The sequence below is a fragment of the Engystomops pustulosus genome, chromosome 7 (genome assembly GCF_040894005.1).
Source record: "Engystomops pustulosus chromosome 7, aEngPut4.maternal, whole genome shotgun sequence".
NCBI lineage: Eukaryota > Metazoa > Chordata > Amphibia > Anura > Leptodactylidae > Engystomops > Engystomops pustulosus.
Window position 1 is genome coordinate 97,532,020 of NC_092417.1, and position 15,174 is coordinate 97,547,193.

The window sequence follows — 15,174 nt, forward strand, 5'->3', positions numbered from 1 at the left end:
GGAGAAAGGTAAGGAATAACTAACTTGGGGTTCTAATGTGATTTACTACTAGAACATGCCATACAGCACCACTTACATAACCAGGAGGGTGGAGTAGGCCCAAGTCTGCCTCATCAGCCATGTCAGGAATGTCTGGGACGGCAAGGCCACCGAACGGTATATGCTCCAATACGAGACACCGCTCCTCATGATAGTGCTGGATTATATACCTTATCGGGGAGCCCATCCCCCTAGCCGGTGGCTCTTCCGCGCCCGTTCTGGCGCTCCGAGACGCGCCTGACCTCACTTCCGGTCGCGGACCGAAGTCGTCATCGGCCACAAGGAACTCCTGGGAACGGAGCTTTCCGCGCGTCCTCGCGTAGGCCCCATTCGGCTGCTGGAGAGGACCGCTGGAGGCCCCATTCGGCTGCTGGAGAGGACAGCATGTAATAGGCCGGCGTAACCCCGGTAAGTTTTCTTAAAAAACAAGCGCCCCCCCCCCCCCCTTGGAGGAGAGGAGCCTCTCTGACCTATCCCCTGTAGGGACAGGAAGACACTGGCGGAAGGATGCGGGTGGGAGGCTTTTAACCTCTCTGCTTCCTGTCCCTACAGAGGTCAAGGGGCATCCTCCAAGTGGGCCGTCATGGGGGACGTATTGGAAATATATTTAGTTTAGGGGGGTTATTTTGCATGATGGGTTCTCTTTAAAGCGTAACTGTAAAGTTACGGGACAAAAGTTTGTTTTAGTACAGCTGTGGAGAGCCTTTGATAACAATTCCAACAATACCCGTTCATGCTTCTGGTTTATTCCTAGTCCAAGATACATCTTTGTATATCTATCATTCCATTCTGTAAACTGCTCTCAAATTTTCCTGAAGGGGGCGGGTGCTTCCTGCTTGTGACGTCAGCTCTGGGCAGTGAAGCCAAAATTACTCCTGCCATCCTCCTGAACAAGCAAACTCAGGACCCCATGCTACAAGGAGAGGATGTGTATAGAAACTCCTAGCAGCGGCAACCTAAGTTCCCAGCTGATCACCATTTCCCCTGCCCCCTCTCTGCCCCACAGTCAAAGTCTATAGTCTCTCATTTGTGCCCTACACATTGCAAAACATGCCCCCACATTTCACCTGAAGAACCTGGTCTGCTGTTTCCACGGTCGCCCAGATACACAAACAGGTCATCTTCCTCATCCCATCCCATTGCCTGGTGCCATAGCCAAGACAGAGCTGAGCTGGAGCCAAGCACAATCCTGAGAGCTAGGCCACCGCTCACTGCACAGGAACAGTCCCAGGGAGGTCAGCAGTTATTGTTGATGCACTACCTATTTTATGCACATTACGCTGCTGCTCCTCTATTAGGCGGTAGATCGGGGGCTCACACTTGTGAGAAGTGCTCCTGATCCGCTGCCCAATACAGGAGCAAAAGTGCAATATGCGTCATGAACATGTGCATCAAGTAGCAAATCACGCAGCTGCTCCTGTATTGGGCGACGGATCGGGAGCGTGCACTAAACCTAGTGACGCTGCCCTGAAGATCTGCCCCCACGCTCCAAATTCCCCTTGGCAACGAGTGGATCATATGGAGACTGCCCGGCTATGGGTACAGGTTAAGGCCTGCCAGCAGGCAAACGTTTACTTTAAAAATATGCAAGTAAATTACAAAAGTGCTCATTTCTACTTATTGCAGGAATAGGCAAAAGTTTTCTAACTTTACAGTTACTCTTTAATAATTCTTGGGCAGACTTCCAGGTGGCGGAGTCTCAAAATGACTGGGGCATTTGCATAGCCTAATAATTTATAGTTCATGGATTTTCCTCCCAACCCCAGCTAGTGACGTCACAGACAGGGATGTTCATATGCAAGTGATTATATTTTTAGATAGTCCTAGGACCACTTAATGGTCGGACCTGTAGATTTAATTCATATATTTACAATTGTTGCTTAGGAGGCAACACAAGAGGTCCTTGTGACCCGTTAAAATTTAACTTTTACTTCGATATTCCTTAAAAGGATCACAATATAAACATATATATATGAGCCTTGACATAAAGAGACGCATTAAAAGAATATGGCGGATGTGGAGGAAATTCTCAATTGATATTGTAGGCTGGTACGATAGGCTGGTGGAGCAGTGTGACTCGCTAAGGGGTGCTTCTATACCGATATGCTATCGGGATAGACAGTTGGAAGTAATCGCTAGCAGCGGCTGTATACCTTTCTGCGGTGGTGTGTACCGAATTGTCTCTATAGGATATACCTATTCACCTCTGGGAACTAGTATATTTTCACACCACAAACCATAGCATACTTGATTTTAAGCTAAATCACACCATCCACACAACACATTCATACATTGATAGTCATTGGCATGTATTACTGGGCTAATGGTCTCTGCAGTGCGACCCTCAGTCTCTAAATGAGTCTCAGCCCAGGGTATGGGCTGAAAGCCCCGATACCCCCTGAGGACGCCATGTCAATGGCGAAACATGTCGGGGGGGCTGCCTGAGCCTATTTTTAATTGATGGCGATCTATTTGGAGACTCATTTAGGACTGAGGGTCGCACTGCAGAGACCGTTAGCCCAGTAATACATGCCAATGACTATCAATGTATGAATGTGTTGTGTGGATGGTGTGATTTAGCTTAAAATCAAGTATGCTATGGTTTGTGGTGTGAAAATATACTAGTTCCCAGAGGTGAATAGGTATATCCTATAGAGACAATTCGGTACACACCACCGCAGAAAGGTATACAGCCGCTGCTAGCGATTACTTCCAACTGTCTATCCCGATAGCATATCGGTATAGAAGCACCCCTTAGCGAGTCACACTGCTCCACCAGCCCATCGTACCAGCCTACAATATCAATTGAGAATTTCCTCCACATCCGCCATATTCTTTTAATGCGTCTCTTTATGTCAAGGCTCATATATATATGTTTATATTGTGATCCTTTTAAGGAATATCGAAGTAAAAGTTAAATTTTAACGGGTCACAAGGACCTCTTGTGTTGCCTCCTAAGCAACAATTGTAAATATATGAACATATGCAAGTGAGGCACATTTGCAAGTGATAAATTCTTCACACAAAGGGGCAGATTTACTTACCCGGTCCATTCACGATCCAGCGGCGCGTTCTCAGCGCTGGATTCGGATCGGGCCGGGATTTAATAAGGTAGTTCCTCCGCCGACCACCAGGTGGCGCTGCTGCGCTGAAAAGCATCTGAACGCGCCGGAATTCACCGAGGCCGGCTGAGTGCAGGTAAGCGCGCCCCCGAACGACACATTTTCCGTTCTTAAATGCGGCGGTTTTTCCGAATACGTCGGGTTTTCGTTCGGCCACGCCCCCCGATTACCGTCGCGCGCATGCCGGCGCCGATGCACCACAATCCGATCGCGTGCGCCAAAATCCCGGGGCAATTCAGGGAAAAATCGGCGCAAATCGGAAATATTCGGGTAACAAGTCGGGAAAATGCGAATCGGGCCCTTAGTAAATGACCCCCAAAATGTTTACAATGACCCCATTCCAAATTTGGAGTTGCTACACTCAAAATCAGGGGTGTTATGTGATCCATGTTACTGAATAGCTGAACTCCTGAAAAAGGCATATGAAATAATTCCCGCAGATCCATTAGGTTAGTGGGGCCTCATACCTACAGAACCTGCAGGGGTTAAGCATCCCAATTATACAAGCATTCATGCCATGTATCTACAATAATCAACCTCACTACCAGAGTAAATACAAGATCAAGAGCTCATCTCAGGTATGCAAAGATAAGGCCCTATAGATTCAGCATTAAGACACACAAGTATACCCAGGAGAGACCAGACCAGACATCCAGACCCATGCGTGTAGTGACTTGACCAAGTTGATAAACAATCTTGTCACTCTTAACTTATAAATGCAATTAAACTTTATGAATTAAAGTCTTCCCATATCCCCCTTTACCTAATCATTGGCAGCCCACAGCATCGGACATAATGTCCCTATGCTCCGTGCGGGTAATTATAACTTTCTTTTCTAGGTGATCCTGGTGTGTCAATACTGGCGACGTACAGCACCAGGATCAGATTGAAGAGCAGCGGAGGTGAGTATTTATTTATTTGGTTTTTTTTTTTTATTATTTCAGTGGCTGATATCCTTTAAGAGCATTTGGACAGAAAGACCACTATACAGGGACAAGACTCATTAGCAGAAAGAATAGAAAGGCTGGACTCTTCTTCGCCAAGGAGCATATTGCGTGGACAGAGAAGTGGTCCACCAATCTTTATAGTGATGAAAGCAAGTTTAATTTATTTGGATCTGGTGGGAAACATTATGTCTGTCAACAAACTGAGGAAAGACTGAACCAAAAGTGTGTAAAAAAGTTGGTGAATGGTGTCAGAGAAGGAGTCATGGTTTGAGGAAGGTTTTCTGCAGCAGGAGTTGGATACAGCTACATGGCAGAGCGAATGCAAGTGTGTATGAGAACCTTCTTCAACATGTGGTTCCTTCCTTGCACTCATCACTCAAATCAGCAAGAAATTTTCATGCAGGACAATGTGAAAACAGGAAAAACAGGTAGAGCAATTCCTTGACAATAGAAAACACTGAAATTATTAAATGGCCAGCCAAGAGTCCTGATTTAGACCAAAAAAAGAAAAAAAACCCTATGGAAAATCCTTGTCAACCAAGTTATGGGATAAGACTGTGAGAGATAGACTTCTCTACAAGACACAATTTTGAACCAAATGGACACCATTTTAGTCTTAACCGGAGATTATGCTGACCACTGTCCAGCTATGTCCTGATTCAAACTTCATTTTGTGTGAACCGTTTATAAATTACTGTGTCGTCGCTATTGCTACCTTGTCTTTATCTGCAGCTTCCCTGCTTGAAGGCCATGTTGTGACTTATACAAAGCCAACACAAGGACAATTAGTATAAACATTCTGTTTATATGAGAACAAGGCCTCTGGAAGAAACGGTGCATAGTTCATAAACATTTTGGAAGAATGTCTCAAAGAGGATGTTCTGGTATATTCATTAGGGTCAATAGCATTGCAATATTTTATCACCTTTTCACGCCCCTATGCTGATGATTTAAACATTGTGAGTTTTGCATTTTCTAAGAGACTGATGTGTCTTGGTTCCTGCTCTCATACCGGAACCGGTCTAAAAAGGGGTAATTCGAAAGTCACCTTACAACTGCAGTTTAAGCCCTAGATAAAGATTTCTTACAAGACCCACAATAGTCACAGAACTGATTGCTGACTGTTGCAACCTACAGAGAATTTATGTGCTACAGTCATTGTTGTCTTCTGACTGTCACGGTTTTTGCTAAATAAAGGTTTTATGTTAAAATACTTAGGTAAAGTAAAAGAATAAAAAACTGTTCTAGTGGCATGGTGTGCCTGTTACAAAAAAAACATAAAAGTTTATCAGTGGAGATTACATTATTTCTGCAAAAAAAAAAAAAAAAATCAAGTGATCCGACATTGTTCTTTAATTTTGATCTCCAGTTTATATTCCAGCACTCAGAAATTCTATTGAAAAAAAAATGCTATATTCTTGTTTTCAACAAACCTCTCTATTACAATATTCTAAAACAGATAATTGCTTTATACTTCGATGTGAAGAGAAGGATAAGGTGTCATCTTTTGCGAGACAAGCTAACACTGATACTAGTTTGTGAAATGTGCAACATTATAATCACTCTTTATTCCATTTCTTATGGATGGGGAAATGGCAAACAGAAAGAATGTTTTTCCATTACAGCATACAGCGCATTAAATAATCATTTTTACATTATTATCATTTTGTGACACAGGGATAACATATGTATTATTATGTTTATTAACTTATATACAGTGGTTATGGAACGTATTCAGACCCCTTTAAATTTTTGACTCTTTGCTTCATTGCAGCAAATTGTTAATTGATGTATACTCTGCCTCATCTTGAATGGAAAAAAAAACAGAAATGTAGATATTTTTGCTTATTTATTAAACAAGAAAAATGAAAATATCACATGTTGATAAGTATTGAGACCCTTTCTTGTGACACTCATATGTAACTCACAAGCTGACCATTTCCTCCCGATCCTCCTTGAGATGGTTGGACTTGATTAAGGCACACGTCTGTATATATAAGACCTCACAGCTCACTGTGCATGTCAGAGCACACCAGAATCAAGAGGTCTAAAGGAACTGCCAAAGGTGCACCAATAGTGAATTGTGGGAAGGTACAGATCTGACTAAGGTTACAAAAGAATTTCTTCAGCACTCAAATATCCTCAGAGCACAGTGGCCTCCATAATCCTTAAATGGAAGGAGTTTGGGACGAACAACTCTCCCTCGTCATGGCTGTCCAGCCAAACTAAGCAATTGTGGAAGAAGAGACTGGGTGAGAAAGGTAAGGAAGAACCCCAAAATCACTATGGCTGAGTTCCAGAGATGCAGTAGGGACATGGGAGAAGGTATAAGATTTTCATGTCTGACCAGACAAAAGTTTAACTTTTTGGTGTTAATTCTAAGTGATACGTGTAGAGAAAACCAGGCATTGCTCATCACCTGCCAAATACAACCCCAACAGTGAAACATGGTGGTGGCAGCATCATGCTATGGGGGTAGGGACAGGACAACTGGTTGCAATTGAGGGAAAGATGAATTAGTCCAAGTACAGAGATATCATAAATGAAAACCTCTTCCAGAGTGGTCTGGACCTTAGACTGGGCTGAAGGTTCACCTGTAACCCCTTCCCAACATTTGACGTAATAGTACTGCATGGCGGGAGGTGCGCTCCCGTATTTTGCAGTACCATTACATCCTGCTTCTGCCACCGGCTCCTTAACGGAGCCGGCGACAGAAGCGGCGGGTGACTGATATATATACAGCCGGCACCCGCCTCTAACACCAGCGATCGGAGATTCCTCCAATCGCGGGTGTTAACCCCTTAACCCCCAAACTGTAAAAGTAAAGAAAAAAGTTAAAAACACTTAAAGTCCCCTAAACACAAGCATTAAAGGGGTATTCTCGTCTCGGCATTCACATTCAGTTTCATTAATCCGCCATATATAAACATTTCTTAAATTGGATGTTATTAAAAAAAATGATCCCGTGTGAAGATAATTTCTCATAAATGTAGTCATGTTGTCCCTTAGAAACGAGATAGCTTCCTCGGATACGACCATGTCACACTCTGCCAGCGGTGGCCAGACTTGCGCTATAGGGTCCTGCCGGACCACCAGGATTCAGCAATCATTACCACAGGACGGCTGTGTGACATGTAGTAACTTCCGGACATTTTATATACAATAACCTTTTGTTTATTTGTGCAATCACTCCAGCAGAGGTGGCTGTATCCGAGGAAACTATTTCGTTTCTGAGGGACCACATGACTACATTTATGGGAAATTATCTTCACACAGGAACATTTTTTTTAATAACATCCAATTGAAGAAATGTTTATTAATGGCAGATTAATGAAACTGAATGTGAATGCCGAGACGAGAATACCCCTTTAACACAAGCATTCCTTACACACAAAACAGAAAAAAAAAAAAAAAAACCTCATCCCAATCTATACATTATTGGACCCGCTCAGCGAACGCTGTAAAAACAAAACCCAAAAAACTTTTTCAAAAAAATTCACGACAATAAAGTACTTCATTCATTTAGCCAAAAAAATGTAATTTCAAAATTGCATCCGTTTTTGTTTTAACCCCTGTAAAACAATTAAAGGGTTAACAAACTTCATAAAAGTTGTTTTATGTACTTGAGGGGTGTGGTTTCTATAATGGGGTAATTTATGGGGTTTTACTTTTATTTAGGCCTCTCCAAAGTTACTTAAAATCCTGAGCAGGTCCCTCAATAGCAGGATTTTGCCTTTTTTATGAAAATCTTTTTTATGAACATCCTACAAAATTGAGAAAATGCATAAATGAATGAAGTAGTCCATGGATAACAAATATACCACAGTCACAGTCCCTGAAACTATGATCTATGTAAGTTGATAGATGGTAGATTTCCTTTAAATCACCATGTTGGCACTTTAGCAACAAATAAGTGCAATTTGGTTGTAGTTTGGGAACTCAGTCTTTAACCCCTTACTGACATGTGATGTAATAGTACGTCACATGTCGGGTCCCGGTACATGGAGAGGCGCCGCCATCTGTCCGTGGATCGTCGCTCCCCGTGACGTCATCGGGGAGCGGCGATCCGTCGCCATGGTAGCTTCGGGTCTCACGAAGACCCGAAGCTACTTCGGGTTAACCCATTCATTACCATGTGCTGTCAGCACATGGTAATGTATGAGTAGTAAAATCCCAATATACTGCCATACTGTATTATGGCAGTATATGATAGGATCGTACAGACAACCTAGGGTTAAAGTACCCTAGGGAGTGTGAAAAATAGTAAAAATAAAAATTAAAAAAAAGTTAAAAATAAAAAAATAATAAAAAAACCTAAAAATTCAAATCACCCCCCTTTCCCTAGAATTGATATAAATATAAATAAATAGTAAAAATCATAAACACATTAGGTATTGCCGCGTCCGAAAATGCCCGATCTATCAAGATATATTAACGTTTTTTCACTGTGTTTAACCCCTTAACGGAAAATCGCGGCACTTTTTTGCCATTTAAAATTTTTTTTTAATTCTATAAAAAGTGATCAAAAGGTCGTACAGTCTTAAAAATGATAACATTGTAAACGTCATCAAAATCCGCAAAAAACGACACCACCCACAGCTCCATACACCAAAGTATGAAAAAGTTATTAGCCCCAGAAGATGGCAAAATCCCCCCAAAAAATTTTGTAAAACCTATACAAATTTGGTATTCCCGTAATCATACCAACCCAAAGAATAAAGTAGACATGTCATTTGGGGTGCACAGTGAAATCAGTCAAATCCAAGCCCACAAGAATACGGCACAAATGCGTTTTTTTACCAATTTCACTGCATTTGGAATTTTTTTCCCGCTTCCCGGTACACGGCATGAAATATTAAATACCACCATTTTGAAGTGTAATTTGTTACGCAGAAAATAAGCCATCACACAGCTCTGTACATGGAAAAATAAAAAAGTTACAGATTTTTGAATGTGGGGAGTGAAAAATGAAAACGCAAAATCGAAAAAGGGCCGCGGCGGGAAGGGGTTAAAGGGTTTGCCTCACTGCCCTAGGGTGTCCAGTCTAAATTCTCATACAGTATAATGAAATATAACTGTATTGCAGTATTTTGTCATTACGCTGCATCTGTTATAGATCTGATGAGAGCTGTGGATCAGTCACAATAAGAGGAGGTGTTGTGGGGGATATCTCATCCGTCATCCCCATTTATGTGCGATGGTGACATTCAACATGGAACCTGACAGCTTAAAGGGAACCTGTTAGTTAAACTAACACACTAACTAAACATATCTTTGAAAACTGCCATTATACACCAGTACAACTTTGCCTATATTGTTCCCAAAGGCAGTTCATAAAGTTGACTCACCATCTATGCAAATGACCCCATGTGAGTCCAATCATCATATTTCCCTAGACCTCAGTGCAGCATATTCAACCTTTCCACCTCAGCCATCCTCCAGCTTCCTGATAAAGACACTGGCTGTGTGATTCGCTGAAGAGAATTCCCGAGGAAGAGTGATAGAGTCCTGCATTTCCCCTCCTTCAGGAATACTCTTTAGCAAGACACACAGACAGCGTCTCTCTCATTCCTGAGGGAGGGGTAAAAGATGTAGCAGAGCCAATTTGGCTTAGCTGAAAACAGGTCCCTTGTCAATCAGGAAGCTGGAGGCTCAACTAGGCCAGGGGAACATGAATATTCATAGTTGGTTAGTTAACTTTACAGGCAGTAGGAGGAACAATATAGGGATAGTTCTGTAGTAATGTTTTTGTCTCGTGTTTTTTGTTTTTTTGTGTCCATGCTTCATGTACTTTATGTACTTTTTTAATTTTGGAAAATAAAATTTTTGAATATGTCTTAACAGCCTTTTCCATCGTATATACCTTTTTTGGATGCTGGATTCCCTGCCTTTGCTACATTTTTTGTTTTCTCACAAATAGGGATAGGTCTACTGCTGCATAAAAGAAGTTCTCAATGATATGCAAGGACAGTGCGCCATGCTATAGTAAGCAAATATCTTTTTTTTTTCAACAGAAATTCAGGTGAATTTCACATTTTAATTAGTAGCCACGCTATTGGTGTGTGTAAAGCAGGTTCACGTTTCATTGTTGCACAAAAGCTTATGCTGCAAGACTGCCCCAACAGTCTTGGGTCATTACCAGGTATGCTTTCCTTTGTGGGATTATGGTAAATTAGAATTTGTGTTTTGGACATCCCACCCACTTAAAAAAGGGTAGTGTGTGGGCTGGTCGTGCAGCAGACTTTTTCATGCCTTGTATGCCAGAAACTGGTGTACAAAGCACTATAATTGCCCTCCATTGAATTGTGAAAACAAACTAACAATATCCCTGCTCAAGTACACTGCCCAGCTACTTAGAGGAAAGAACAATTATAGAAAGACACAACACATGCGAGAGCCAGTAGTTTGTCACCACTAGCTTTTTTTTTTTTATAGGGCCATGTGTGATCCCTTTGCTCAAGTTTTATTCACTCCTGGTGGACATTGCAGTGAAGAGTTCTACAGTTCCCCTGGAGAAACTGGAGACACGGAAAGGAATAACTGTTGTGAACGGACTGCTAGCAGACTTTGCGGTAAAGTGGTGTACCACGTTTTGCTAACTATTTTGAGCACATGAAACTGGTGAAAGACTTGCTGTCAAGTTATTCAGCAGTTTAGAAGCCTAGTAGTATTTGATACATATGGTAAATTTTCAGATTTGCACATGTGCCATATCTCCCTCTTTGGACTGTGGCAACCTTCACAGTGTTACAAGAGTATGGTTAGTAATGAGTACACAATGTGAACACCTTCAAGATGGAGGCTTGCCACTGAATGTCCCCAATTCCTTAATAAAGTACCTAGGGTTGCACTTCACCCGTAGGTATCAATTAGGGTTCCACTGCAAGAGCGATGGGTCTTTTTTCGTTTTTGTTCTTGGGGAAGGTAGTGTCTTGAGATGCCAAATATGGTCAATTATTTCTGTGCTGTACACTTCAGGATAGAACTGTTCTGGACTATGTTGTGGTCTGTCCCACAACCCATCCTTATGATCCATGGTCCAGATTTGGTCATCTGTTGATTATAGTGGGCGCTGTATATCACTACTAGGGAACAAAGGCCTATTGCTTTACAGGACACTTAAGGGCACCTGACTAACAGACGGCCCCGAAGTTAAAGACGCACCCCTCTGCCCACTGTGACCTTTGGTGAAATTCTCTGGATGCTTTACTATAGTCCCAGACTGCAATGATCAGCTGTAAGGTTTTAATCAGCAAAACCACTCAGAACAGGGATTAACCAAGATATGATCCTGTATCCTGATCAGTGTAGCTACAGCATTCTCAAGCTATGTTTGCTTCATAATGCATCAAATCAAATGGTAGGTTTCCTTTAACTTTCCTTACATTTCCCTTACACTGGTGATCAGTCATCCGTCGACACCCTCATATACGTATTGAGATTTTCCACTTTTTACCCCATTTTGGTCAAAGGTCAAGCAATCGCCTAGGAAAGTTATTTGAGATGCGATGCCCTTACAGATGGGTGAGAAGTAAATTCTGTGCAGAACTATCTTGAGGATTCCTTAGGACACCTTTTGTTTTTTGATTTAAAAATCTTTTATTCTCTTGTGTCATATGTTTATTTCTCATGCCTAGATACTGTTCTCTGCCTTCCACTTTCTGTATATCACACCATTTGAACATTACAATTAGAAATTAAAAACAAAAACGAGAGAGAACTGGAACCTAAAATTGTAAGGTTTTGTGCTCATATTTCCTCAAAGATGTTCACCCGAATATAAAGCACTATACCATGCCCTGGATATGTGGTATGGAATTCTCATCCCAAACCTATTTTGGCATTGCACTGCCTTATGACTTGGGCCAGCTACTACACAGAGAACCGAGCTGCACTATCAACTCCATTCTTTTTTATTTTTGATGGAGGCTTCCGTATCAACAGGATTCCGGATATTGATGACCTATGCTATTTTGAAATACTTTGAAAACAACATGTTATATGACTGATGCATGTATCCTGACCATGTTTGTAATCCAAATTAGCAAGAGGCTAAAAAGCTTTGGTAACCACTCACACATCAATGGCAGTGATGTAGTCACCAAGCTGCACTGACATTTTCACACTCAAAAGCGGACAGACCATTAACCCAGATGGTATTGGGCAGATTGGGATACAGTTGGTTTACTGTCCCAAATTGCCCTGACAGGTTCCTTTTAAACCTATCTGTAACTCAAAGCCAAAATATAGTAGCACCCTGAGATATTTTGCCTCTTCAAATGCAAAGCCCCACAATGGAAAACTGAAGAACCTATAACAGTCAAATGGTTCCACCTGGATCCAGGGGTCTCCATGAAGTTCCTCATGTGGCACTTCTCTGATCTTTGCCATTGGGTTAGGACAACAAAGATCACTATGGCATTTGTCACAAAATGGGGAAGCCAACAATAAACAATAATTAAAAACCAGTAATGAAGTTTTGTGGCTATCTTTTGGCAGTGACATGGGACACAATCTTCCCTACAGAAACTCTTTTTAGTGAGAATCACTTACTGACCTGTAAACCGTCATCTCTCCCAATCTCCATGATGCGCCTCCTCTGAAGAAGTTGAATGGTGAAAATAAAAAAAAAAACAACAACTTGGGCTCCAAACTGAAATGTGGCTGGCTGGAGTTACTGACTTGTCAATGGCTGAAAATGTACAAAGAATTAGCATGTTACAATATGCCTTCTGTAGGTAAAAAAAGTGTCATATTTACAAAGTTACTATATATCTGCAGTATTGGATTGGTTATCACACCCACACTTCTATACTGTACTTGTACATGACTATATTTGACTTTCTTTAGTTCAGGTTAAAGGGAACCCGTCACCACTATTTTCACAAATACAGGTAGTGGCAGGTTCCTATAGAGCTCTAGTAACTATCTGACCTCCTGCTTTTAGCTAAAAATTGTTCCCCTCAGATCCCCATAAAATCAGAGTTATAATCTTGCCTGGTATCTATGCAGCTTTGGAGCGAGTCCACGGGGGGGGGGGGCGTGGCCTAATGTCATGTGACCCGGGTGACATCATCAAAGGTCCTTGAGCTACTTAATATGAAAACTATACCCCATGTACATATCTGACCACATAAAACCATCACAGCAGCCTCCATGGACTTCTACTCCTCTCCATGCAGGCTGCTGTGATTTCATGTGATAAAATATGCTGTGATTTCATAACATATATGCTTAGTGTACAGTTCCTAATGCTACAAAAGCTATAGGACCTGCGATGATGTCACCCTGGTCACATGACATTATAGCAGCATACAGAGATAGGGATGGGGAGGAGCTGCTGGATTCAGCCTGAGGAGGCCACGCCCACCTGGACTCCATGTAGCCATGCTTAGTTACCAGATAAAACTATAAAGTTGAATATATGGGAATCTCAGGGGCATAATTTTTAGCTACAAGTAGGGTGTCAAATAGTTATTAGAGCTCTATAAGAACCTGTCACTACCTGTATTTGTGAATATAGTGGTGACGGGTTCCCTTTAAAGGGACTGTACCATGAAATAACTGTATTCCCTATAGCCATCAGGAGATGGGGGACTGAAGTATTGGTCACACACTGTTCTCTTTTAGTCAGCTGCATGATACAACCATCTCCTCAGCAGTGAATGGGGTACCAGTCATACATGCCAAATCTTACACAGGGTCCCCCACTCCCCAAGGTTGGAATTTGGTGGCACTATACAAGATTATTATTATGATGAAGGTTAATCCTCCGGTTATCCTGCCAACAATATATACATGAAAAACTTGTACAGAAATTTTCAGGCAGATAAAGATAAACCAAGGTCATATCCATTATATGGGATCCAACACGGCATTGCTGTAATTGTGTGTTGTATACAATGAAGTAACAATACAATGCATACTGGTAACATGGGGTCATTATGTGGCGGTATTATTTCTCCCTTCCATGGCGGCAGTAATGCTAGTTCATGATATGGAGGCCTCATTTAGCCCTTGTATAATAGTTTTAAGTGATCACCATGTAGTGGTGATGGTGGTTCACAGTTGGGCAGTAGTATACACTCCTTATATAACAGTATTATAACAGTATTAAGGAAAGTTGGTCTGTGACTTTTTCAGAATTCGGCACCTCGTTATGAGGCATTTACTTTTTTTGAGAATTTTCAGTGATTTTGGTTAAGTCTGTTAGTCAGAACTATTTGCTCCCCTCATGATTGTATTGTAGTAGCCTGATAATACTAAGCATAAGGCTAACGTCTGAGCCGGGTGTACTAGAACGAGCGCACAGCACACGTCATATTATGAAAAATATACAGAAAGATCCTCACCATCACTGCAGGTGGCAGCTAGCAAGTCGCAAGACTTCTCCTCATTCACTGCAGCGCATCCTAACCCGCTACACAGCCCGCTGCGGAAGATTGACAAGCGAAACCCAGCAACCGCTGCTCCCGCCCCAGCTGCAGGAACCAATCATAGCGCACTTCCAGCAACCCGCTTCCGGTGGTAGGGTGAAACTTTAGTTGCCTTGGTTACGGCTTCTTTCAGTAACAGCCCCGGAGTTTAGGCAGACCAATGGTAAAGTGTTGTGACTGAGTGACAGAGAGGACTTCCAATGAGACAAAAGCAAAAGAAGGTTGGTAGAGAGGAAGTGAAAGCGTCCCATTGTTTCTAGGGAGACGCTTCCACAGCGGCATTGTGGCTGAGTAACCGTTGATGAGGGAGGGAGACACGTGGTGATGTTGTCATCGGTATGAGAGGAGACATAGAGCCTTCCATGCTGTGCTACATTCACAGAGGGGTTTAGACTCATCCACAATCGTATGTGTCAGGCACCGAGGTAGTGTATACACCGGGTATGTACATCTGGTTGAGATGTATGCCCTGTTTTTTTTCCAAAAAACGGCTTTTAGAATAGGTCATTTTGATAAATGTGGGCCACTGTCATCTCGACGGGCTCTCAATTGAAGGTGCTCACTGCCGATCAGGAGGACACATTTACAGTGGTGGAGGCCCCCAGTTAATTCTGAGTAACAGTAATGTCT

At 42.2% G+C, this 15,174-nt stretch overlaps 1 protein-coding gene across 2 annotated transcripts in view; it reads right to left on the bottom strand.

Moving 5' to 3' along the window:
- The window catches only part of PMFBP1 (polyamine modulated factor 1 binding protein 1), a 119,867-nt gene extending 105,290 nt beyond the window's left edge, over positions 1-14,577 (bottom strand). For both annotated transcript variants that reach the window (XM_072117332.1, XM_072117331.1), the window contains exons 1-2: positions 14,461-14,577; positions 12,666-12,800 (exon numbers count right to left, since the gene is read on the bottom strand). In XM_072117332.1, coding sequence (XP_071973433.1) covers positions 12,666-12,695 — 30 coding nt within the window. In that variant the 5' untranslated portion in view covers positions 12,696-12,800; positions 14,461-14,577. The remainder of the gene's footprint in view (positions 1-12,665; positions 12,801-14,460) is intronic.
- Between the last annotated feature and the right edge of the window lie 597 nt (positions 14,578-15,174).